Below are 27,889 nucleotides of genomic sequence, written 5' to 3'. Positions count from 1 at the left end.
AACAGTTCAATGATTATATTACATTGGCTAATTCTTGATCTGCTATCCTCTATCTTCTTGGAAACCCAGGGAAAAGTTGGTGTCAAAAGTAGGATGAGTGGGAGATGAAAGGAACTAATAAAGAAAGGAACTAATGAATAAAATGGCTGCAGTTGAATGATCAGAGAGAAGGGGATATGCCATACCATCAAACATTCCTAAAGCACTTCCCACCCGAGTTCCCCTTATATTATACTTGCTATTATAGTCACTTAATGCTTGTTACAGAGGGAATTGTGTGTGGCTCTTTTCCCCCAAACAGATTACTGTATTAGATCTGGATGGACAGCATCTCTGCAAAATCAGTGGGTTAGAACAGTTAGAGAATTTGCGATGGGCATCATTCAGCAACAATAATCTGACTAAAATAGAAGGTTTAGATCATTGCCTTAATCTGGAGGAACTCACATTAGATGGAAACTGCATTGTTAACCTTGAAGGTAATATATTTGTTTTTTAATTCTATATAGCTGTACTTTGGGGATATGGTAGCTTTTACCTGAAAACTTGCACAGCTGTCATTTATGTCCACGTTTCCATTTCTCAAAAAAATACTTCTAACCCTGGTCTGTGCAAATTTTGTTTGGATTATATTTTATCTTGCTTTTGACTTACGGGTGGGGATGGCATTTGAAGCATACTATAATTGGTGTCATTTTGAAAAATGGTATCCAACAACTTAAGCTGATGTGAAATGTAGACAGTTTATTTTATGCATTTTCCTCCACATGAAACTTGAGGGAGGCTCCCACTATTCTTATTTGGAGCTGGCCAGTGCGACATAATCTTATTAACATGGAGCAAGGAACAAATACATCACAAGCTTTATATGCAGGACACCGAATATTTTCAGTGGCTGTACAGAGATGATGAAGTTTCTTGCCACCAGAACAGGATTGAGAACTTTCATTCAAATTAGGTTTAAAATAACAGTTCTTGAGTGGAATACCTGGGATTATCTGCAAAAGGGGTTATAGGAGCATGAAATGGTGTTTAAATAGATAGCAAATTAAAATTAAACTATTAAATTGTAATGCATATATACTTATAATGATTACCATCCTCTCACACCTCTCTTGATTTGTATACTCAAAACTAACTAAGGAAAATCTGAGGGGAAAAAAAGGATCTCTTCTCTCATACACCTGATGTTAAGGTAATGAAGATTTAATAGCTGACCAGTTGCTGTAAGCCAAGATGATGAGTCAGCAGGATACTGCCACTTTAAGAAGCTGTCTATATAAGGGAGGGCATCTCTTTCCTCATGTTCTATTTCCATTGTAGTTCTCTGTGTAGAGTTGAAGATTGATTGATTGCCTGGCGTTTGCCTAACACATGTATGTGTATAGTAGTCTTGTATATAAACCACTGTTAAAAGACAAAGCCTCTGTGTCCTGTGTTTTGCTCCTGGGTTGTCTCACAATAGTAGTCACGCTGTAAACACTCTGACACCTGATTTCCCATGAATATGCATTCATCTCATATATAAAGGAGAAGGAAAAGGTAGAGGGAATGTGGAGGGATCTGTTAGTAATGGGCAAATGTAGCTGAGATAATGGAGTTAATTAGAAGGTGTTTTTAAAAAATAAAAGAATAAAAGAAAAAAAGGTTTGCTCATAGTTCATAAATCACAGATTTGTCTTGTGCCCTTGCAATTCTTGTGATTCACCTACTACAGAATTTCCACTGGGTCCCAATATTTTTGCCTTATTTTGTCTGGCATTTTAGCTTCAGAAAGTTTCATTGACTGATTCTTTTTATTGGCTTCGTTATAGCATTTTATTTTGCTTCTTGTTTTAATCTCTGTGTATGTATGTGTGTGTGTGTGAGAGAGAGAGAGAGAGAGAGAACGTTTCATATATTTTTAATACATAGGCAACTTTAAAGTGTTTGGATGCAAATATATCCTGTAAATAAAAGTACACTATAAGCATTTGCTTGAGGTATTAGAGAAGATGAGTTGAAGGTGTAGATCAGCATGATTCCTTGTCTGTCTGTTCCATATCTGCTGTGATGCTGTTCTCTTGCCTATCTGTTCAGAAGGTTTGTTCTTTTCCTTTTACTAGGTATTTCAAAACTCTCCAAGCTCATGCGACTGAGTGCCAACAACAATCACCTCACCAGCCTGGAGAGAAATGTCTTTGATAACCTGTCACACCTTCATTACCTTTCTCTTGAAAACAACCGGATCACATCACTAGGAGGTTTACAAAAGGCCTATGCACTCATTGAACTCTACATAAGCAACAACTATGTGTCCTCAAACCAAGAAATATATCAATTAAAGGTAGCATTTGTATGTTAAAATGAAATGTTGCTACTTTAACCTATGAACAAAAATCACACTGGTGTTTTACATAGCTTATTCTTACCTGGCATCCTATAAATGCATTAAAATGCAGAATTCAGGGACAGCATGCTGATTGAGAATTAGGAAAATATAGCCTCAATCGATCTAAGAGTGCATTAAGAGTATAGAACATTGATACTGCCTAAAATGGAGCTATGAAGTAAGGAAAATAAAGTCTTTGTGAGTTAAGCAATTAAAAATAACAGTTCATTAGGTATGACATTAATATAGCATATTTGTTTCAAAGTTCAAAGCCGCTCTAGCCCAATACTTATTGAGATACTAGGAGACTTTTTTTCCATCCACTTTTTCCCTTAATATTTTTCCTTTTGCAGTTTTTTACTTCTTAACCAAAAAGGAAAAAAGTAAAAGACATCAATTTCAGATTTCTATAGAGGTTTGTTTACAAAATAATTAAATACAATAATTCCAAATTTTTTCCCAATATACTTCAGTATCCATTTTTTACTCCTTTTTAATTATTATCAAAAGCACTAATAGTAGATGGCAGCAATGATTCCATTGTAATAAAAGTATGGTAACAAACCATATCTGTAGAGTAGGGGTGTCAAACTCGTGGTCTGCTGGCCTGATGCATCACATGCTGGCCATGACTACCCCCGGTTTTGCAAAAGGGAAAAAAGTTGTGATATATCATACAACGACATGTCGTTACGAGTTTGACATCCCTACTGTAGAGTAAGTATTCTCTGTCAGGGTTCCAAGTAATAAATCCATATCAAGCAAAACTCCAAGGCCAGTAGATTACTCAGAGAATCGCTGTATTGGAATAGATACTGGCACAGATCTGGTGAAAACCGACTCTGAATACTCCTGCAGTTTTCACCTTTTTAAAGGTAAAAGTTTTTCTATTTTCTCAAAACAATCAGTCACATGGTCCAATCATGGTGCGGCTGGCAACCAAGTAGCATCACTCCATCTTCCTCCGACCAGGTGTGAGAGTGTTCTTGGTTCCCAAGAGAAAGTGTTTTGTTTTGGCTACAGAATCCCCTCTATCTCAAATCTCCACTCCCTATCCTAAGCTCTAGTGTGGCAACACTGAAGTGGTCAAAATGGCTTTGGTAAGGTCAGCTTCAAAGTTGACATTCTCATCAGAATTCAATGTTTTTGCTAGCAATGCAGATTTCTTCCTAAGTAAACAGTTCTGGTCTATTTAGATGCCAAGGAGATATTAACCATTTCTACTTAAAATACGAAATTTGTTAAAACATTTTGAGACATAAAATGTGCAAGAATTCTAAAAAAACTCTTCCATATAAACTCTTTTACTACAAACAGTAATCCTTATTACATGTTTTGCATGTTTTATAATCCACCTCAAAAGCATTATTTTAGGATTCTCCCTTTTCTTTAATTGCACATTTAATTTTGAGTTAATTTATTTGCTTCCTAGGGGCTAAATAATCTGGCTATACTAGACTTTTATGGAAATTTGATTGTTTGGAAGCAAGAAAACTACCGCCTTTTTGTCATTTTTCACATTCCTTCTCTGAAAGCCTTGGATGGTGTTGCTGTGGTAAGTTTCAAATGCCTAGTTTGAAAGGGAAGGGCAAGGGAGAAAATGAGAAGATAGATAGACAGACAGACAGACTGACTGACTGATGACTTACAACCAGTTTTCTGGTCCCAAATGTGGTTGTAAATTGATTGCTGATTATACATAAATTTGTATACCTTGGTAGACTGTTTACTAAAAACAGGAAAGCAGAGAGTGGTTAAGATATGCAAATACTGGTAGAAAGATTGAGTGAGTAGTATGTTTAAAAAGAATGAATATTTGTTGAAATAAACAAAAAAATCATTTTTACCCAAGTTGTTTTATGGAAATGAGTCTAGGGATCTCTAGAGAAACAGTATAGAATAGTAAATTGAATGGAATGAGGGTAGGATGCTTAAGAAGTGCTCATAGGTAAAATAAGATGAGATAGGGTCATGAATGAATAAATGCTGAATAAAACTGGTTTAAATACTAAAATTAATGACCAGAATGAAGAAGGTACAATATGCTGAGGGTGGTATAGTCAAATAAATAAAATTGAGGATGATTTAATTGCATAATGAAATGAAGGAATACTGAATAGGTCCACAAGAGATGGATGTCCAAGAAACAAATGGCTGAATGGAGTTAATGAGATTTTGAAAAAACAGGCAGGTGATTATAGAAGAGAAATCACAGTATGACAGATTATATGAGTGTAGTGACAGTTAGAATAGACAAAAATTGTGGAGAATTATGTGAGCTGTGTTCATCCCAGTTTTGAAGAGCATCTCCTTAACTCCATTATTCAAGTCATTAATAAAAATTTTGAACAACGCAAAGCCCAACACAGAGCCTAATGACATGATAACCCAATATATATTTCCCTCCACCTGAAGTGAAGCCATTAATCATAATTCCTTGGTGGTAGTAATTCAGTCATGTTTAATACTACATATATTTTCAGCTTACATTTTAAAATGTTGTTATAATAGGAAGCAACTGAAATAGAAAATGCGAAAGATCAGTTTGGTGGCAAACTTAACGCTGATATGGTGGCAGAAAGACTGGGCCATTCAAACTTCAGCAAAATGCAAGAATTAAACTGGACAGCCTCTATGATCAGGTGAATTTCTTTCAGATATTAAAGTGAAAATAACTTTATGGTGATTCATCTTTCTGTACCCTCAGTTCCTATTTTATATTAATTCGATGTTTAGTTATTGCATTTAATCCTGCTATCCTACAGGAAACATACGTGGTTCTCTTTTCTTCCTAAAATCTTTTTAATCTGTGGAGTAGATTAGACTGAGAAATAGGGGCGTGTCTCAGTCATATATTAAGATGGGGCTGAGATGTCAACTGAGTTTTAAAAAGCACTTTACTGCTTAGACTTACTTGCTCTGCCATATATTAAAAATTATTTGTGCAACAGTTTCTGAAAGTTCCCTGGAATACATTTCCACTAGCCATCTGTTCTAGGTTGTGCTTTATTTTTTGGAAGAACTTGGACAAACAAGAGCTGAATCCCTACTCTTTCTCTTTTTTTGATCCCTTGATATTGCTGCCTAAATTCACATCTGCAGCAGAATCACTGTGAATAAATATCCAGGCTTGGGAGTATTTTTATGAGCTGTAGTTTCCTTGAAGCCAAGTCTGCTCTAAATTCTCTGGAGGAGTTTGAAATTATGGAGTATTCTATTTGCACCATTGATGATTGCTAGCAAGGCACGAAGGGGAATTAGCCGTCTTTGTTGTGCTAATAGTTGATCCAATCAGTAGTTAATGGATGCATGAACGTAGCAAGCTGCTCTGTGACATACAGCATCAGTTCATTGGTCCATCTAATTTAGTGTTCTTTCCACCACTTTCTATCTTTTCCTGTTTAAAAATTGCCACCCCCACCCTGCTTCGGAAGGAGTTGAAATTATCATAGATGCTTACAGTACAGGCTTTGCATGCAGGAGATTCTAAAACCAGTCAAGTTAGACATTCTAGATAGGATAAGCCAATAACTGCAATGGCAGAAGGTGTTTCTTTTAGTGCATTAGATCTGCAAAGAAATAAATGAAAAGTTTATATATGTGCTCCTCTAAAGTCTGCCTCTGAAAAAGCACCTGTTTCTCCTAAATGCCCTTTTTGTCTGATTCAGAATGGTGGATCTTGTGCCAGCAGACCAATTTAAAAACATCACTAGTGTGAATTTACAGAACAATAACCTTACCTCTTTCAGTGGTTTGATCTTCCTACCTAATATTAAGGTGAGTTTCCTATCATGCATAGTAGATATTCTTACAGTACTGATCCTGAGATATGTTAGGGTTACTTCATACTATTGTCACAATGATTATTTCTTCATATGGCTTTTTATTACCTCATTTATTGATTTATTTTTATTACCTCATTTATTTATTTATTTTCAGCAATATTGCCTATCAAAAATATTTACAATTAAGTGCCACAAAAATACTGGGAATATATGGAAATGTTCATAGTACTTGCTTCAAGCTTCCTCTAAAGGGAAGGGAAAGAACACTGTGGATAGACTCAGGAACAGGCCCTTGTCTAAATTGTTAGTATGCATACACTATCCATTCAATTATCTATAATTTTATCCTAAATATGGGAGACATCCTCCAGATGTTCATAAACTTAATATTACTGAACTGAGTAGTTCTTCCACTACTGCAATGATAAACAGCAGGCCATTTTTGGTCCAAATATGCCTTCATCAGAATCTCTCTGCATCTTTGGAAGGCTTTTACTTGAGCAGAGTGTTTATGATCATAGCACTGAGAGGAAAGAATTTTCATTGGTTTCTTTCTCTGCATCCCTAGATGGTTGGTTGGTTGGTTGGTTGGTTGGTTGGTTGGTTGGTTGGTTGGATGGATGGACGGACAAACATAGACTTCCTTGGGTCATTATTTCAGAGATACTTCTTTATTAGATTCCTTAATGGCTTCAACAATGGCAGAGCTTCTAATGTCTTCTTAAAAATTCAGGGAGATGTTCAGAAATGTATCTGTCTTGAAACTAGCCTTGGTTGAACTATATAGCACAGACAAACATCAGAAGCTGATTACAGGAAATGTTATATGACATTTTGTATTAAGTCATAAAATGCTTTTTTTCCCCTCTATAACATCTAAACCAGACTGAGAAATTTCAAACCGAACTTTAAACATCACAGTGATTGCCTTCAGAAGTTGTGGGTGCTCCACACTGGAGGCTTTTAATAAGAAGAGGCCAGACAGCCAGTCTGGAATAGTCTAGGGTCTCAAGTTTGAGCAGGAAACTAGAAGACCTTCCTTCCAATTCTGTTACTCTGTTATCAAGTGACTTCTAATCCTTAAAAATCTGCATCTGTTAAATTTTAACATCCTCATTTCTCTCAAAGCCATTATTGGTATATTCATTTTAAAGATTTTAGCCAAATTGTATATATGAAAATGTCACAGTTTGGGCAGCCTTTTTTTTCAAAGTTATTTCAACTTACTGAAGTTCCAACATTAAAGAGGAAATGCAAAATATTCTGATAACATAGGTAAAATATATTTCCAAAATTATAGATGTCAGAAAAATGGATTGTTGGTAGGGTACTATAGAAAAGACTTTTACAGTGGGATGTGTTTATGGAAAAAAATCCAAAATGATCATTCAATAAAACCTTTATTGGTTTTATTGGCACTAAAGAAGACATAAATGGCCTCCTACAACCTTCTGCCAGTGAATGCGGCCCTCCCAAGCTCCGTTTTCACTGGCAGAAAGTTGAAGGAGGCCATGGCAGCCGAAAACAGATCTTGGGATCCTGTTTTCACTGGCAGAAGCACCGCAGGCCAATCCTTCGCTGTTTCCAGGGCAGCCCTACAGGCCAGATCTAAGTACCACATGGGCCAGATCCAGCCTCCGGGCCTTGAGTTTGACACCCCTGTTGTAGAGTAATGAGTTATTTTGCCTGAAACATCAGAATGCCCAACTATGTGGGGAAAATATTCTAGCTAACAAGAATATTAAACTTCTACTGCTGTGTGATATCATAGACATTGGAAAAAGAAATTTAAAATAAAATACAATATAGTCTTATTATTGTTTACCAAAACTATAAATAGGCCACAGATACGCACAATTAATTTTATTGATTTTCTGTTCTTCCTATAGCAAAAATAGAGTGCTTTAATTTTGAGTTCTCATGTGAACTCCCCTATAAGCAGTATTCACAAGACTTATCTTTTATTCTCTTCAATAATAAAAATCTCCTATCATTAACTAGTCCTTGAGACTTTGTAGAAAAGGAGATGTGATAGTCCAAATTATGTATGATGGAGATGCATAACTACAGATTTCTATCTCTTAGACCAGCTGTTGCCAATCGGTGGGCCATGAGAAAATTTTGGTGGGCTGCAGAGAAATCTCTCCCCCAGAGCACCCCCCCAAAGCAATTAATCCAGGCTGCACAGAAACACAACGCTGCTCAGCCCACATGGCCCGTGGAAACCCTCCCCACCCACCCACTCCTTACCCAGCAAACTTGTCTGCTAAGTTGCTATTTTTCCAACCATCATCTGTTCTACTGTGCCGAGAGATTTAGATTAGCTAGGAAGCAGGAAATGGTTGGATTTCTTGCTTTCTAGCTAAGCACAGCTGAACCTCCCTTAGGACTGAAGGTTTGCCTGCAAGCAAATTCAGTGCGGACTCACGGCAAGCAAATTTGAGAGACTGAGCTAGGCAATGGCAGATAGATAGATCACTGAATGATTCTGTGAGCAACTCAATCTGCCTGCTTTGCCTGATTTTGGATAAAAGTTGCTTTTTTATATAAAAAATCAATATTTACATACATGGTATGTTGTGAGTTAATTTTGTGTTTGCTTGCAAGCAAATTTTATGTGACAGACTGAGCTAGCCAATGGCAGATAGATAGATTTCTGAATGAATCTGTGATTCTGTGAGCAACCCAATCTGCCTGCCTGCTTTGATTTTGGGTAAAAGTTGCTCTTTTCATAAAAAATTCAATATTTATATAAATATTTATAATATTTACATACAAGCCATGCCCAGCGAGTCACATGACCATCAAGCCACACCCACAAATTAAGCCACGCCCACAGAACCAGTTAGTGGTCCCTGGGATCTAAAATTATGAGTTTGGTGGTCCCTGAGGTCCAAAAGGTTGGCAACCCCTGTCTTAGACACTCTGATAGGAATGTACTGTATTTATGTCATTTGCAACATTATAAAACATAATACTGCTAAGATGGATTCTAAAATTACATTCTATAAAGATTGTAAAGGGTTTTGTTATCTGAACATTAAAACTATCAGGTATCCCAGGGTAGTAGTAAAATTAGGCTAAAATTCCTAAAGAAATTTAGACCCAATGGCTAAGAACTAAATATTTATTCTAATTTTGAAACAGTAGACATTAGAAATATTAGCAGTCACTGAACAAGCTCAAGGCTGGTAGAGAATTCATATGCCGACCTATATCGATTGAGTGTTCTATTTTTCATATCTTCTCTTGTGTAATGAAATTGTTGCATTTTCTCACACATGCTAGTTAGTGGCATGTTTATATTTGTCCTATGAGGATCCTTTGCCACCAAGTACTGTAGTAGCCTTCTCTCCCTGGCATGCTTTAGATGAGGTAGAATCCATTCCTGCTCTTCTGATCTAGCATGTTAATTGGGGAAGGGTGTTTTTGAAGCAGCCACTGCATGTTTAATCAGGAAGGAAATATAAGTCATCATTATTATCTTTTGTACTCTATGTTTCCACACAGCAGTTAATTGTTAGCCCTACTGCTTATTATCTAAACTGAGCAGAATTAATTCCATTTTTCATGCAGGTTCTCTGCCTCAATTACAATCATATTGAGTCCATTCTCCCAAGACAAAAGCCTTCCAATCACTTAACAAACAGACAGTTGCTACATCAGAAAGTGATGTCCAGTGGATATGGACAGCAAGGATCTTCAAAAAGCAGCAGGTACACAGCCTTAATGTCACTGACAAAAAGAAGAGAGAGTTACTTGGAGAGAAGTGAACTCTTAACTAGAACTGGAGCTCGTCTTCAAGTAAAGCCTTTTCCCTCTAGAGTCAACTCTGGGAGAAAAGCCAGGTTATGAGTTTGTGGCAGGAGATTGCTGGTCATAGAATTGGTTAATTGGTCATCCATGAACACTTCTTCAATCCCATCTACATCTTCAGTAATATTTTGTATTGTAACTTACATATTTCCTTGAAGGAGGTCTGGGTGATGCATAAGCCATGTGCCAAGACTGTTTTGAGCTCAAAACACTTCTCATTAATTGAAGCACTCTATTTTGAATGTGAAATGGTTTCTCAAACTCAGAACGGAGCGTTTCTAATTCAAGCCACCTAAGTAAAGTTTGAAAATGGCTAATTGACTTAAATTTTTTGTGGCTGTCAGGATGCCGCAGCTGTATTACTGGCTTGACACTCCACTACTACTGAACATCTCATTTATTTCTTTTTGAATTAATTGAGAAGTCATGCTGAACAATGTTTAAAGTATTCCTTAATGTTTAAACAAAGCATTAAGTAGATTCTTACTTGAAGAGAGAAGTAAATATAATATCCCAAGCCAGTATTTAGTTCATTGCTATGTAGATCACATCTTGGAAAAGAGCCTGGAAAATTGTTGCTAGCTATAGATATTTGAATATGTTTTCTGATCAATGAACTGTTGATGAAATGGAAAGAAGTATTATTAGTAGTAGTAGTAGTACCAGTAGTAGTGATTTTATTTGTTATTTAGCATGTGATTATAATTAGGTGCAGTACAAACATAAAAGCTTAAAATATTATGACCTGTTGCAATACATTACACTATCACAGTAAAAATGATTCTCTATACTAAAATACTCATCACATATAATAACTTCAGCATATGCACACTCAAAAGGTGAATTTTTTTAAAGAAACAATTTAATCAGGGTGCTAAGGAAAACGGTTTTACTCCTATTTTATGCTCATGGCAAGCATAATTAGAGAGGGTAGAAGGAATGGCCTTGAGGGGCAGGAGGAAGAGTTGTTACCAAGACAACCCTCAAATAAAAAAGAACTGAATGCAGGACAGGAAGGTAACCTGAGTAAATTTCTCAGGCAAGACTTCCCCTACTTCTCATGAAGATAAAGGGGTATGTATGCATTCAAACTTGCAAGGTTCTGTTACTATAACTTTACAGAAAAAGTAGTACTGCCATACATGACATTGGATTCCTAGTTTGATCTACCTTGAAGGGCTGACATAATTTAGTGGCCATTGATTCCAAAGAGCTAAGCTAGGTAAGAAAAGACTCTTTATTGTAATATGGCTATTCTAGTTAATAAGAGAATCAATTGACCCTGGCCCAGTAATGAAATAAATCATTGTAGGTTATTGCATGACTCATTGCCGGTCTTTCAATCTACTGGATGTGCTGATATCCAGGACATCATATGTCAACAACAGCTTTTATACTAGCATCTTTCAGAAATACTCATCCAAGGTAAGACTGAAAAGACATAGCGAAATGGAGAAAGTCCAGAACGTATGGCTGGAGATATTGCTACAATATTGCTAAGAGATCATCATCATAAACCTTTTACAAAACTTAAAAAGCAATTTATAGCTATTCCCATTATCTTTTCCATTTCCTTAAGGAAAAAATGGATTTCCATGCCATTGCTTAAAGTTAATGTTTAGGTTGCTGTCTCGTTTCCCACTATATAACAGGATGTATTTTCCCATACAAAGTTTCAAAAGCCTAACATAGGTCCTGAAAACCTTTACAGAATTTTATTTCCACATTCAATTTTTACTAAGCTATTCTTTCTGACTCAGACTCTGTTTTTATTTTAGGGATGCAGGAGTCAGTGAAAGCTTGTCTCCAATAATGGAGAGTTTAGAAGTCCTCCATTTGGGCTATAATGGAATTACAAATTTGGTCCTGTTACAGATTAGTAGGCTAAAGAATCTGAAGTTTTTGTTTTTACAGGGTAAGTAACAATAATAGCAGCTAGTTCAATATCATTATCATGCACTTGCATTTGCCTTTTACAGAAAAGTAAAATTGTTATAGGTGGTACATGCAGCAGAATATTCTGAAAAAGACCGTGGCTGTCTAGTACTTTAAAGAAGAATGACATGTACTCCAACAATATATTTCAAATACCAAATGAAAATGTGATCCCTAACTGTAATCTCTAAGAAGGATCACCATTAGATCAAATAATAACATGCTTTATAGGCACCATATCATAAAGCCCACATCACTAATCCAGATAATGTGTTTCATCAGGTAAGTTCCTTTATGATGCTATTATGGCATAATATCACAAAACCAGTTGGGTAGGAAAAAGCCTATATCACCCCCCTTTCTCCTTTTGAGAAATTAGAAATATCTTCTCAAAGAAACAATATTGAAAATATTAATACTAATAAAATACTTCTCCCCCAAAGCCTTAATGTTATTTTATGCTACACTGTCTCTAACAGCAGCAAAACCTGTGAATGAAGATAAGATTGGAAAAAGTTCTACCTGTTTTGATCCAACTGAATGTAATATAGAATTTTTATTATTGGATCTCCTGTATTCTTTCCTTTGTCAACAGAGGTTCTGAAGAGCGTTGGTGTATGTGTAGATTTTCTATTAGGATTAAGGCGTGAGCAGAGGAACAATTCTTATATTTCATGCTGATTACACAGTATGAATCTCTTAAAAGCTATTCCCTATGAGGGAAAGCATATTTTCTTTCCCCCAGAGCTAATAGCTGATTTGAAGAAGTTTAAGAAGAGACATGGGTGTGAAATGTGCATTACTGCCTTGATTCTCCTGCACCCTTAGAAAGGATGTTGCAGTCATGGAATTCCTACTTCAGCTGGTTCTATTCAGTAGGGTGAAAAAGTACATCTGTTTGGTAGCTTTTGCCAAGGAAAACGTTTCAGTTCTTCCTGAAAATATACATTTGGTATCCTTCCACATGCAAAGGAGATATCACTTTCTTTGCTGGTTAATCATTTATTAAATTTATGTGGCCTCCCACTTTGTAATATAAAGTCTGGGTGTCAACTCTTTAAATTTCTATGGCCATTGTAGAGTTGCCAATAGAAAGGGAGGGGGGAAAGGAGTTTGAAAGAGAAGTGCAGCAGCTTGGAAATCGAAAGTGCATTCCATACATAGTTTTTCAGAGATAGTAACTAGGTAACTGAAGTTTCTGCCATGCAAGAATCTAACTGGAGAACATGATAGATGACTCTTGGCTATGGATGTGTCTCATTGGGGAATATGAATTATGATACACCCAGGTGGGTGGGGGGAAAACCAGAGTAAAGGATGACAGTGAATTATGTGTCTCAGAGTCGGCTACACTCAGGCAATGCCGACATGTTAACTCCCAAATAAATCCTGTTTAGTTTTGGAAGTTTGACTCAAGACTCATGATTTAATTGGGGAAACTGCCAGAACCCTGACACTGGGCAGCTAACATGACGTAGGAAAAACTCAAACTACAAAATAAAGGACAATATATTAAATTTATTAATCATTAACTATTAAAGACAAAACCAACTTGGTGTAGGATTAAGGCACCAGCTAGAAATTGGGAAACCATGAATTCTAGTGCGACCTAGGCACAAAGCTAGGTGGATGACCTTGGACCAATCACTCTTTCAGCTCTAGGAAGCAGACAGTGGTAACCACTTAGAAAATCTTACCAAAGTTGCAGGGATTAGTCTAAGCCAGGGGTATCAAACTCACATCACATGACATATCTCAACTTTCCCCCCTTCTCTAAAATGGGGATGGATGTGGCTAGTGCGTGACGCATCTGGCCCGCAGGCTGTGAGTTTGACACCCCTGGTCTAGGCAGTTGCTGACAGGAAGGAAGGAAGGGGAAGGAAGGAAGGGATACTGTATACATGGGTTTAAAATCATACCATATTTGTCTTGTCATTACATCATTTGCTTCCCATCATGGAAAGCCAACTTGATCAGCTTGAAGTATAATTGTTAACATATTTAACTAAATCAGTGTTATTGTAACTATAGTTTGTTGATTAAATCATAGTTGTTACAATAATCTGGATTCATCATCATAAACCATCAGCTGCTGAGTTCACACACTAACTTTGAAATAAATTATGTAGCCCAATATATTTCACAAAAATATAAACATGGCTCAATTGCAGATCAAATAAATCCCCATTTATTTAGAGATACTTCAGAAATAGGAACATTAAGTACCACGATCAATGGAGGTTGCAAGTATCCATTATCAAGACCTGATATTCAGCGGTATGTTTTTGGCTGGGTGAAGAGGATATAACTATTCTGAAATATTTGTCCTTTTAATTATTTTCAGTTGTCCATTTGTCCATTGCATCTTTTCCCTATCCACTTTTGATTTTGGTGTAACAGGAAATGAAATCAGCCACATTGAAGGGCTCGAAGGCCTGCAGATTTTGCAGGAATTGGTGCTGGATCATAACAAAATTAAAGTTATCAGTGAGAATTCTTTTGCCAGACAGAGCTCCTTGCTGGCTCTCCACCTGGAGGAGAATCGTCTGCGTGAACTCAACAATTTGCTTCCCTTGGGAAAACTACAGAAGCTTTTCCTTGGTCTCAACAGAATTCAGGTACAGTAGGTCTTATACCTCAGCTTTTACATCCTGAAGTCTTCCAAATATATTTAATCTGTAGCTGCTTGAATTTTTGGCCAGCATATCAGCTGAGTGGAAATTTTGGAAGCTCTACTCCCATAACATCTGGAGAGCATTAGGGTGGAGGAGGTTGACTAATACAGAAAGTGATGTTTCCTTCATTCCTTTATTTGCAAAGGAGAGTGAGTCAGCTGGAAATCATAAGACAGAAAGGACTATAACAGAAATCAGAATTTGAAGCCTGAAAAAAACAGAAAAAAACAGTGCACTCTGGATTAAAGATGATACATGGATGCCCCACAAATTGCATCTGGCCCCTGTCTATATCTAGTATTGTTTGGAAATAGCACACAAATCTTTGGCTCTCTGGGGTTTCTTCGTTATTTTGCTTGAATTGTATCTTAAAATGCCTTCTCTAGTATACATATACCCATATGCCATGTTTTGTGACTGTGGATGTATTTTTTACAGAAAATCTACACAGAACTTGGTTAACAATGGTAATTGGAACCAGAAATTCTGATGCTAAGTGATGCAGTTATTAAAGCACCATATCATGCAACCATCACTTAGTGATGGCAATTCTGGCAATCCCTGTTGTCATTAAGGAAGGATTGCAGGTTGTTAAGTGGGTCTCCGATAGCTTGCAAGCAGGCCAGCAGGCAAGTAAGAAAGGGCTGGTGATAGTTGCTAGCAGGCAGAGGAGAATGTGTACGTGGCACACAAGGTGTGATGTGAACACGGCTCTGTGGAGGCTGCATAGGTGGTCCACGATGACCACTGAATAATTGGTCGTTACATGAGGATTACCTGTAAAAACTTACTGAACAAAATTTATTTTTTATTTTGGGTGCAGGATTTGGTTGAACTTGAAAAACTTGAATATCTTCCTTGTATTAAAGAACTTTCAATATATGGAAATCCAGTGAGTATGCTATTTTGCACAATTATATCACTTACGTTTATAGTACCATTTGTTTAATTCCTCTAAATATTCCTAATCTTTCTATTTAGAAAATGCTGTATTGCATGCTACATTAAGATTAAAACAGCTTTTATGGCAAACCCACTTGCCATAAATTGTTACAAATTTACTCAAGATACTAAGCACAATATCTGAATACGTTGAGGTCTTTTCCTAAATAGATAGTCAATACATTCTTGGGAAACCATGTAAATGAGTTGAATGCAAGAAGGCAAAACTGTACAGGGAGCCCTCGACTTACAACAGTTTGTTTAGCAGTTGTTCAAAATTACAGCAATACTGAAAAAAGTGACGTGACCGTTTTTCACACTTCTGATTGTTGCAGCATCCCCATGATCAAAATTAAGACGCATGGCAGCTGACTCGTATTCCTGGTGGTTGCAGTGTCCTGGGGTCATGTGGTCACCTTTTTGTGACCTTGTGACATGCCAAGTCAATGGGGAAGCCAGATTCATTTAACAACTGTGTTACTAACTTAATATCTTTAGCGATTCACTTGGGCAACTATGGCAAGAAATGGGGCAAAAACTCTCTTAACATCTGTCTCACTTAGCAACAGAAATTTTGGAACCAATTGTGGTCATATGTCAAGGCCTACCTGTAATGGTGTCCAAATGTCAGAACTTAAGAGAAAAATGCTTCCCTGCCCAGGCACATTCATATTTTTATGTCCAGCAGATTTCTGGTTGTTCCTTTTCTTTAAAACTTAATGTTGTTTTATATGCTGTGGTTTTGAAGTTCTTTTTTGCTATTTTCTGTTTAATGTTCCACTTTGAAATGTGGTTATTTGAGTACATTTTAAAATTATTTTAAGCTTTTTATTGTTAAACTTTTTGTATAGGGTTAGGTTAGCCACTTTATAGATTTCATTCAAATTGAGTATATATGTTAAATGAGACATTGCAGAACTTGAAGTCAAATTTCAGAGAGAATGAGGACTACAATTTAGTTATTCTTTGTTTGATCCCAAGAGAAGTAGTTACTTTAAGAAACTGCAAAAGAGATCCTGCATTCATGCACTCTGTGCTTCAGGGCATGTCGAATTGAATATGAAGCATTCACAGGCCCAGTAATTCTTATTACTGCTTGATTGCTGTATTCGGCTGTACATATACACTGGTTTCAGTAGGTTGAGGTTGAGGCAAAAATATGCTCTGAAAGTTGTCTAATTTTATTTTTAAATTTTTGAGGACTATATTTGGTGCAAAACAAAAGCAGCCATTTCAAGACTTGTCATATTATCTGTTTTCTAATTGCCATCCTGCTGAACATAACATTGAATTATATATGCTTCCTTCCCTAGTACTAAGAGAAATCAATGCTCATCATTAGTCTCTTTATCAATATAGCTTCTCTTTCAAAATAAGAACTGCTGCACAACACATTTAAAATGTGTGTGATTTGTTGTTGTTCTTTTAAGGGTTGCATGTGTGTCTTTTAATGTTTTAAAAATAGATTGCCTTTTCAAGAATGTTACATCTGATTTTACCCTGTGCTAATGTTAGAAGTGTTAATTTTGTTGTATCTGTCTTCACTTTCAGTTAAGTGAAGAAATTGACTTAAAATTTTGGAAAGGATATGGATATGGAGAACCTGATGCTTTAGTGCAGGGGTGTCAAACTGGCAGCCCGTGGGCCGGATGCATCGTGCACAGGCCACACCCTTCCCAGCTCCGCAAAGGCAAAAAAGTTGCAATACTTTCAGACGATGCAATAGAGTTTGACACCCATGCTTTAATGTCTGGATTAACCTTTTGCATCTCTCTTCTTTTCTTAGGTATCACGTAAGATTTCCCATCGCCCCCTCCTTATATTTCGCTTACCTAACCTTCAAGTTTTGGATGGCGTAACAGTTAGCCCAGAAGAGAGGGCAAGAGCTGAATTCCATTTGCTAGAACAGCAAGTAAAGCATGGTTATTATAATTAAGTTTGGTTTGGGCTGTTACTATTTTGGGAAGGATGAACCAGATTTGATTCTGCCTATTTAATACTGCCTTTAGAAACTTCTATTCCCCTGCCTTCTTTCCTTTCTTCTGTCCTTCCGTCCTTCCTTTCTTCATAATTCAGCATACGTTTGACACACAGCATGTGGGTTGCCATGTTTTATCAAGAATTTAAAGCTGGCATCATGACAGATCAGAAATAAGAGTTGCAATTGTCTATTTAACAATACTGCTATCTTAAGCTATCTTACTCCAAAGATTATTGTTACCCCCTGGGTCCCTGTTACCTGCTCAGAAATGATCATCATTATATGCTCATTGACCTGAAGTAACATTTTCTGATGAGGCTGGCAAGGTCATCTTATTCCATTTTACATTCCTGAAGCACTAAATGACTTTGAATGTATACTTCTGACTCACTTTATTTTGAAGGAATCCATACTTGATGGTACCTTGTCACCTAGAGGCAACAAAGTGAGTCCTGCTGTGCTTAATTCACAGATAGCAAATAAAACAGGGAATGATTTCCAACAGACACAATTGGTGAAGAGAATTAAAATCAATGAAATGGGATATAAGGTTAAGAGATTGAATGGGTGAGGATTTGGAAAGCAAAGATGCAACTTGTTATTTATTTATCTACCTATCTATCTTATTATGTTTGTATATACAACGTACATAATAAAACAGAATACATAAAAATGTTAAAACCAGTTTAAAATAAAAAAATTACAGAATGACGGAAAAGCATGCAGAGAGTGCATGAGTGCATGAGAGTGCATGAGAGTGCATATCATACAACCATTTAATAGCATCTGTTCTATCTTTGGATAAACTTATCACTTTATATGTCCAAATTTTACCTTGGATCTTGAAATCTCACAATTGTTTATAAAAGTATAAATACGCCATAACCTGGGTTTAACCACACCTTATTTTTTCCAATAAATAAATCAAGAAGTGTTTGTGTTCCAGTTATATTTTTAGTCCATAATTATGTGCACTGTCTATAGGAACAAGTAGCTTAACACCAGCAAATTTTGGTGAATTAATATTTGTAAGAGTTCTTAATCCACTGAAAATCAGTTGTCCTTGACCTCATCATTATCTGGATTAGAGACCATCTCGGAATTCTATGGATGAATGCCATCTTGAGTGGCATCATGGAAGAAAGATAGAATGTAAACATTAAAGCATGTAGAATTATATATGTCATGATTCTGCTGAATCACAGACTTCGATGATGTATATAATTATGGAACTTCTACAGGGACTTTATTCTGTATCTCTGGTAAAGTTCAAATTGCAAGCTTTCTGTGTTGCAATTTACAGTGGAATTCCACTTGGCTTGTGGTTGTGCCATTTCTTTACTTGTAGGAATTTCCACAAGTCTCTACCCTGTTTTTTTTTTTTTTGCTCTGTTTTCCCACAGCTGCTTACACAGTAACCAGTGCACAATGAATTTCAGGGCAGCTTTGCAGCTAGTGAGCTGCTTTTTTCCCACTTTTCTGCTACAGAAACATAAATTGCACAAGGGAAGGATAGAGATGGGGACAGTCTTAATGCTTTGTTCAGAAGCCACTTTTGATATATCTTTACTGATTAGCTAAAGAGAATACTGATTTGTTCTACAGATCTCATACTAAATTCTCATGTTAGCTTTGTGAGGACAGTGACAGTCCATTATAAGACTAGCTCTGAAGGTTTGGGTATTGCTTGACATGAGAGTTTCTGTATGACAGGTGCCTCTATATCCTGGAGAGTTTAGTATCCTTTCCTTTTTTATGAGACAGCTTTTACATTTTCAATGATACAGGGGAAAGTGTATTTATAATCCCCAGTTGAATAAGACTGGTAAAATTTTCAATTAAATTTTCAATTAAAAACCTAGTATTCTTAGTACCACTTTACAGTTTCTATTATTAAGAGAAGAAATAATTTAAATCAGGGGTGTCCAACCTTTCACCTTCCCTGGGCCACATTAGAAGATGAAAATTTGGTTTGGGCCGCACATAAAATAAAATAACAGTAACGATACCCTATCATCCCAGAAAACCATAGAAAACATAGTTAACATATTAAATTTATTTGGAAATAAAGTTAGTGAGATGTTTTTATTATTTATTATTAATTATTTATTAAAAATTATTTATTTTTTATCACGGTTTTTTATCACAGTTTATTTTCCGGCCAAATTTTGCGGAGGGGGAGGGGGAGAAAGTTCGCCTGCCTCACGCCTACCTCTCCTCCTGCAAATAGCCCGGCTGGATGAGGCAGGATAGGAAGGCAGAAGCAGCAGCAGCAGCGGCGGGGGCAGAAGCAGCGGCGGGGAAGGCTTCTGCCCCCGCCGCCGCCACCGCTTCTGCCCCCGCCGCCGCTGCTGCTTCTGCCGCCGCTTCTTCCCCGCCACCGCTGCTGCTTCTGCCCCACCGCCGCTGCCCCCGCCGCCGCTGCTGCTTCTGCCCCCACCGCCGCTTCTTCCCCGCCACCGCTGCTGCTTCTGCCCCGCTTCTGCTGCCGCCGCCACTTCTTCCCCGCCACCGCTGCTGCTTCTACCGCCGCCGTTTCTGCCCCGCCACCACCCCGCCGCCGCTTCTGCCCCCGCCGCCGCTTCTTCCCCTGCCACCGCTGCTGCTTCTGCCCCCGCCGCCGCTTCTGCCGCCGCCACCACCCCGCCGCCGCTTCTGCCCCCGCCGCCGCTTCTTCCCCGCCACCGCTGCTGCTTCTGCCCCGCCGCCGCTTCTGCCGCCGCCACCACCCGCCGCCGCTTCTTCCCCCGCCACTGCTGCTGCTTCTGCCGCCGCCATTTCTGCCTCCGCCACCACCCCGCCGCCCGCCGCCACTTCTTCCCCGCCACCGCCGCCGCTTCTGCCTCCGCCGCGGGGGCAGCGGCGGCGTGGGCAGAAGCAGCAGCGGTGGCCGGAGAAGAAGCGGTGGCGGCGGGGCAGAAGCGGCGGGGGTGGCAGCGGGAGAAGCAGCGGCGACGGGGCAGAAGCAGCAGCAGTGGCAGGGCAGAAGCGGCGGGGGTGGCGGCGGGGGAAGAAGCCGCGGGGTGGCGGTGGGGCAGAAGCGGCGGGGGTGGCAGTGAGGCAGAAGTGGCGGCGGCGAGGGCAGCAGCGGCGGCGGGGGCAGAAGCAGCAGCGGTGGCAGGGGCAGAAGCGGCGGCGGTAACAGCAGGAGGTAGCGCTCTGACGGCGCCCGCCTTTTCTCTTGCTGCTTGGCCTGGCGCTCGCCTCGCCCCACCTCGCACCTGCCTCTCCTCCTCCTTCTCGCTGGCTGTGGCATGATGGTTGGGGTGGGCACTGGGCCGCATTACGAGGCGACCTGGGCCGCATGCGGCCCATGGGTCGCCGGGTTGGACAAGCCTGATTTAAATATTGGCAAAATGTTTTATTTTTGTATTTTGACTGAGTTTGAATATGTATTTGGTATTTCAAATTGCTATAAAGAAAAAGATACATCTTTTATAAATGGGGCCTTTGACAACCTTGATTTGTGATGTCTTAAGCTCCATTCTTACATACATGTCATAACAGAAAAAATGTAGGCCATCTTTCTAAGAAATGAGGTGTGTTTCTCTATGCTGCAATTCCTCACGGAGCTAATGCCCCATTATGATTTTGTCACTTGAAGAGCCAATGCTTGTTAACTTGATTATTGCCTCTTATAAATTAGCATTATTTTATTATTATTAAATTTATTTGCCATCTATCTCGCAGTAGTTGCTCTAATTCTAAACCGAGGTCTGTTTTATAAAATGGATATCACTTAAAAATAAATTATAATACAATATTAGTACAGCTAGAAATAGAATGCCGAGGTTTCCCACTTATTAGATATTCTGTTTTTCAAAAAGTTTGAATGAAAATCATCTACTTAGCTATGATAGAACTGAGGTATTTTCTCACTAGGCTGCCACAGTAGAACATATTTCTCAGTGTTCTTTATGACACTCAAGTTTCCTTAAGTGCTTGTGGAAAATTAAGAAGAAAAATCTTGTTCTATCCTTTAAAATAATTTGGTTTTGGCACAAAATATCAAATGAAATTTTACATGAAGAAAAGCAACTAAATTAGCCCCTTAAATCAATTTTATTTGGTGGTCCAGGTACTTAAAATATTTTAATAAATAATTAAAAAGAATGAGTTAGTTTGGTGTAGTGCAGGGGTGTCAAACTCACTTCATCACGGTGGCATCACGTGACATATTGGGACTTTTCCCCCCTTTGCTAAACCGGGCAAGGGGTGGCCAGAGCATGACGCATCCGGCCTGCAGGCCAGGAGTTTGACAGCCCTGGTCTAGTAGTTAAGGCACCAGTCTAGAAACCAGAAGAGTATAAGTTCTAGTCTTGCCTTAGGCATAAAGGTCAGCTAGGTGACTTAGGGCTAGTCATTCTCTCTCATATCAGGCTCTGATAACCAGTAATCAAGTCTTATGACAATAAAACAGGCAAACCATGCATTTGTGGGAAAAACACTAAGAAGAAGAAAAAACATAAAAGAACTTTACATTTATTTAATAATTCCCCAATCAATTTCACTCTCATGGCTAGCTAATCTCAAGTGCTTTCTTCTGTTTCTAGCAAATAATATATAAGTATCCAAGTTATGATTGTGGGTTGCTTTTGTAAAATGGAAATTCTACTGCTTGTAGGAGTAAGGCTAGAGTGGCAAAACGGGGAGTATTATTTCAAAGGGCATCACTTGCCATTTTCAGACTGCTCCCACATACAGGCTGGTGTCACAAGGATATCTTCCGTTTGAGTCCCAGGAGGTTCCTTAGACCCCCACCTTGAACCAAAATTGTTCTTGCATGCTGCTGTGGCCTTTATCATCCATTTTATCAGTTTTCTAATCCAGCTTTTTATGAGATATAGGTGCTTCTAATAGAATTTTCAGATTAAAAAAAATATTTTAAAGAGTTTCAGTAAGAGAAGGGGGAAATTCTCTTATCCAGTTGTTCAAGATAGAGCATGAAGCAGTGGGCTGAAACTGAAGAGAAATTGCTGTCAACTGAAGAAGAAATACTGTCCAAACCTACTGGGGTCAGAACACAGAAGTAAGCTGTTAGTGTTTGCTATTGTTTATAAGGAAAGTGCCGCAACTCAGTGATAAACTGGATGTTTTCAATGCAGAAGATTCCAGGTTCTGTCCCAACCATCTCCAGGTAGGCTGGAAAAGTCATCATTTGCCTGAAATATCAAAAGAGCTAATGCCAGTCAGATTAACCAAGGCTGAATTAGATGGCTTAAAAGTCAAGTTTCCTGTTTTTCTTTATAAGTCTCTCTCCACAGCAGAAATACTATCTAAACAGGGCATCCATCTGCTTGCGTGGGACTACTGCCAAAGGCAAATCCCAGCAAATTCACAATATTAAATAAATTAGGAATTGGTTACTGGATTGGAAGGTAACTGAGGTAAAATAGACGGAGTTCGTCCATTTCTGAATAAATTTTTTTTTCAAGTTGTCTAACAACCTGTTGTGGAGTTCGCTTTTAAACTGATCTAGCTAATTATAAAATATCATATGCTCCACCTCAGAAGAAATAAAAGTATGGGAATTTGTCGGAAAGAGGACAAATTTACATTGTGACTTAGGGCAGAATATCAGAAAATTGGGAAGTGCATTTTTTTACAATAAGCACTGAGACAAACTTGTAGTCCTCAGATCTTGAAGTGAAATCCTAACAGAAAGAGAAAATGTTAAATTAATCCAAAAATATAGAAACTGGGAGTCTAATCAAATTTTTGAAAATTTGTTAAAAATAATAAGAGTTTATTTTCACTGTTGTGGATTAAAAGTCAGTTTTAAAGGAATATCAGCTGCTTGAAGATATATGAAATCATTGTTAAGGTTTTTTTCAGAATGTGAAAAAACACTCAAATAGTCAGAAATATACAATGGCACACAAAACAATAACCTCTGGTTTAATAATACTTAAAAGCTTATTGGAACAAATGTAGTATACTTTAAAAAAAAGGTTGCAAAAGAATATCCATAGGAGTTTACTAGATAACTTTACAGAATAGAGACCATCACTAAGAAGGCTCCTCTGCATCTAATCCTGAAAAAAAAATAGCTTTGGTTGAGAAATAGCAATCATTAGAGTTGTATTCTTGGACTTCACTATGAAAGAAGTCCTTGACAAGATGATTAATATTTGCACTCTATCTATCTATCATTCATCCATCCATCATCTATTATCTATCACACTTAACCATCCATCATAATAAACCATTTTGGCACAAAACAAAGTGAGGTATACCCTTGAGTAGCCGAGATACTATATTATGGTTGTCATTGTATTGCGCTGCAGATAGACACAGTTGGAAAGGTTACCAGCAGATTAATTGTTTGGGAAATCACTGACAAAATACAAATTAAATATATTAGATTTCAGCAAGATAGGTTTTTGGATTCCTGGTGACTGCCTGGACAAGTCCTTGCAGTTTTCTTACCAAGATTTCAGAAGTGCTTTACCACTGCTGCCTCCTGAGAGAGAATGACTAGCCCAATACCACTTATCTGGCTTCATGTCTAAGGTGGTACTAGAACTCACAATTTCCCAGTTTCTAGCTTGATGCTTTAATGACTAGACCAGGGCTGTCAAACTCCTGGCCCACGGGCCGGATGCATCATGTGCTGACCACACCCACGCCTAGTTTAGCGAAGGGGAAAAAGTCCCGATATGTTACATGACGCTGCTGTGACGACGTTAGTTTGACACTCCTGGACTAGATCAAACTGACACTCAGTTAAGTGTAGTGGAGAAAATAAACCTAATAAACAAAATGGAGACTACATCATGTTCTCTCCCCCAAAGTCTCCTGCAATCCTATCTAAACCAAAGAATATAAGCCTCCCTATCAGCTTACAGTACAGTTCAAAGGCAACCCTTACAAGGGAATTGCAACCTAGAGAAACCCCAAGACTCCGTTATTTATCAGTTGAATATTCCATCTCTTTTAACAGTGGGCTTCCCCAGCTCTGCTGCCCTCTTGAAAGGGCCACTTTGTATAACAATCAAACTAACCCGATACACTGACAAAAAACTGCCTACCTCCCCCAACTATCCAGAAAATCAGATCCCTTGGATTTCCTGCCTTGTATTCCCCAACATCTATTCCAATATTTTTCCATTATTGGGGTCGCTTTTTCTTGTAAAGCAGAATGTTCAAGCTTGGACCTATAGCATTTTAATTATTTTTATAGCATGTTCCAAGACTATGTTATACTTTATTGCTTCTTATTTCCTCATGTAGGTTCTTCCATCTGCCAATTCTCCAATAGAGTGTGGATTTCCTGGGCTCTTATCTTCTTTCCCCAAAGCATGTCCCTTGAAGATTGCCAATATGAGTCTTTCGGGAGCAATCAGCCATGCATATGTGACTGAGTTTGGTTTTCCCTATACTATTGATGAAGTAAATGGAAGCGAGGCAAACAAAAGTAAGTATTAAGTGGACTGTAACACTTCATTTTATTCTGGGTGTCAAAAATGTTGGCTCCTGTCAATGATTTCTCATGGATTTGGGCAATTCACTGCAGTGGTTTTAGGTAGCTTTGGACTGTGCAATGGAATCATGAGATGATAAATTTGATTGGTTGAGGATTGAAGTAGGAGCTGCCTGACATAAGATAGCAACTGGAATGGGAACTTAATTACCCTAATTTCATAGCTTAATTACCCTAATTTCATAGATCAGGGCAGAAGATTTAAGAATTTGTAAGTCCACCTGTCCAAGGGCTATAGTTGCAAAGACAGTTTTGTACATTACAGTCTTGTACATGTGAGTCTTCTATGGGTAAGGAGAGCACATATTCCTCCAATCCTCTGTTGACCCTGATCTTAATTCAGTTGCTTGCCTGCCTTGAAATGTCACATTTTAGAACATTTAGACATAATAATAATTACTTTCCTTTAACACATTGTGTGTTTTTTGTTCTTACTGGGTTTTTTTTCCTCCTTTAATTATAAAAGCTGCCCAGGATCATTTTGTAGTCCAGCAGCTTTCAAAATAAAATTAGATAAACCAAAAATATGTTGAATTAATATTACTTTATGATAACACAGCTTTAAAAGTATAAATTCCATCTCTGAGCAGATGACCAATGGAATGGACAGAGTCAGTTGGGTATAGTGGTTAAGGCACAAGGCCTTAACCACTAAGGAATTGTCAGTTTTAGTCTTGTCTTGGACCCAAAGCCAGCCGATACCTTCGCCTAGTCACTCTCTTAGCCTTAGGAAGCAGGATGTGCTAAACCACTTCTGAAATCTTGCTAAGAAAATTACAGGGACTAATCCAGGCAGTCACTAGGAGTCAATATTGATTCAAAGGCCCCCCCAAAAAGCCTAAACGTGGCAATTGGAACTGCCATATCAAGTTCTACAAAGGTGGATGATTATGAAATGACAATAAAGATACCTAAGTTCTTTTCTGCCACTAGTGGTCATCCAAATTATAGCTGTCCTAAGAAAAGGACTGTTCTGGTTAGAGAATAAAGGTGGGAAAATAATTATGCAGATCTGTAGCTGTCTTCTCTCTGAGTAAGCTGTTTATAATTCACTTTAGTTTTTTTCAGTTTAATTCACTTTTCTCTTTTTCACCTTTAATAAAAAATACCAAAATTTGGAGAATACCAATTTTGCAGTTTAATTTTCAGGTAGGAAACCAAAGAATACAGCCCTGGGATTGTGTAGTTCTCGGAGCATTCATGCTGAATTAGCCATGAGGCAAGCCAAAAGTACATCGGGTAACTTTCCAAGCCATGGGACTTCATAGTTCATCTTTGCTGAATAATGTAAGTTTATTTTATTCATGTTAATGATTTCAAGAGCTCTCCTCTGACAACTAAGAGTGGCGCTGTAGTTTGCCAGTTTGTTAGTTACCTTATCTGCTTTATGTATCTATACCTCCAAAAAATTCAACATAGTAATCATGATTCTTCCATTTATACTTATAACAATCTTTTGGGAAAATTACACTGAAGAGATCATAATTGACTTCACATTACCCAGAAAGCTTTCTGAGAAAGCAGGACATTGAAATTCAACTTCTCTTATTTTGGTCTGATACTTTAGCTACTATGGGTAGTCCTTGGGTTACATTTGGACTGGAATTGCTATTTTGTTTTTTTGTTTTTTGCTTTTGTTTCTGGAAGAAGACATTGTTAGGGGAAAGCAAGAATGTCACTTGGAGATTATTCCAATGTGCATTCTCCTGATGGGAATAGAAATTGTTAAAACCAAAGAAATTGGCAAGAAGAGATGATAGCAAATATTTTTTCTGGAAATTATAGATGCCTTGATCTTCAGAGCAGCTGATAGTCTTCACTTAATGACCAATCATTTTAATAACTGTTCAAAGTTATGACAGACTTAAAAAGTTACTTATGATCATCCTTGAAGTTATGACTGCTGCACACACATCCCTGTATGAGCACCTGGCAACCAGTTTGCATTTACAATAGGTTGTAGTGTCCCATGGTCATATGACCATGATATGTGACTTTTTTGCCAGTTTCTGGCAATTTTTCCCCTATTTCTGACAAAACACCCCATTTGGGAGAATGGATTTGCTTAACAACCACATGATTCACTTAATAACTGTGGTGACTTGCTTTACAACCATTGCAATAATAGCAGCAAAACTTAAGTCAGGTCATGTGGTGGCCCGTGTAACAATGGTTTACAACCCAAATTCCAGGCCCAATTGTGGTTGATAAGTGAGGATTGCCTGTAATTAATTCTTGCTTGGAAGAACAGGTTGCTTGGCAAATTTAATTCTTTTTGTAATATCCTAATAGTTTCTTTTTCCCCCTGTCCAGTTACCTTTTTCTCTGCTTATTTCCTCTCAGCAAGGATCTCCCATTTTTCTTTCCCTCCCAATGGTTTCCCTGTCAACCCATAAAATATTTCTATGGTCTTTTAGAGTTGCCAACAGAAAGGGAGGGGGGAGCAGTGCTCATCCCACCTCCACCTAATTTTCTTCTTTCCTGCTGCTGCTAGGAGGAGAAACAGAAAGGTTTGTGTGTTTTTGCAGCAGTATTTGGTGTGTAAGAGAAAAAAATATTAATTTATAGAGCAGGAACACAAACCTGAATCCTTTTTATAAGTGGTTAATTCTAATCAGTAATTAATTCAACACTTTTTTCCTCTGCTTTTTTAATGAAGAGTGGATTGTGAAAAGTACACATATATACAGACACATGTAAATACTATTGGGGAGGAAACTAATTTCAAATGGAATTGGCAACCCTTGATTAGGGAGGTAAGAAACTGGCAATTGTCCTAAAGGTGCTTTTTTCAAGAGGCAACTGGACTTCCTTCATTTTTCCTTGAGGACCTTGAACATCTTCAGTGAAAAACAAAGAAAGTCCAGCTGCCACTTGAAAAAAGCACCTTTGGGACAACTG

At 38.0% G+C, this 27,889-nt stretch overlaps 1 protein-coding gene across 1 annotated transcript in view; it reads left to right on the top strand.

Annotated features, from left to right (window-relative positions):
* Positions 1-27,889, top strand: part of LRRC9 (leucine rich repeat containing 9) — a 71,371-nt gene that overhangs the window by 41,862 nt on the left and 1,620 nt on the right. The window contains exons 21-32 of the mRNA XM_087922334.1: positions 302-479; positions 2,106-2,326; positions 3,804-3,926; positions 4,883-5,013; positions 6,040-6,148; positions 9,733-9,872; positions 11,751-11,887; positions 14,308-14,525; positions 15,406-15,474; positions 17,311-17,436; positions 24,739-24,922; positions 26,138-26,275. Coding sequence (XP_087778460.1) covers positions 302-479; positions 2,106-2,326; positions 3,804-3,926; positions 4,883-5,013; positions 6,040-6,148; positions 9,733-9,872; positions 11,751-11,887; positions 14,308-14,525; positions 15,406-15,474; positions 17,311-17,436; positions 24,739-24,922; positions 26,138-26,256 — 1,755 coding nt within the window. The 3' untranslated portion in view covers positions 26,257-26,275. The remainder of the gene's footprint in view (positions 1-301; positions 480-2,105; positions 2,327-3,803; positions 3,927-4,882; positions 5,014-6,039; positions 6,149-9,732; positions 9,873-11,750; positions 11,888-14,307; positions 14,526-15,405; positions 15,475-17,310; positions 17,437-24,738; positions 24,923-26,137; positions 26,276-27,889) is intronic.

The sequence above is a fragment of the Pseudonaja textilis genome, chromosome 1 (genome assembly GCF_049901715.1).
Source record: "Pseudonaja textilis isolate UNSWEBS1 chromosome 1, rPseTex1.2, whole genome shotgun sequence".
Lineage (NCBI taxonomy): Eukaryota > Metazoa > Chordata > Lepidosauria > Squamata > Elapidae > Pseudonaja > Pseudonaja textilis.
This window is presented reverse-complemented; position numbering and strand designations above follow the sequence as displayed.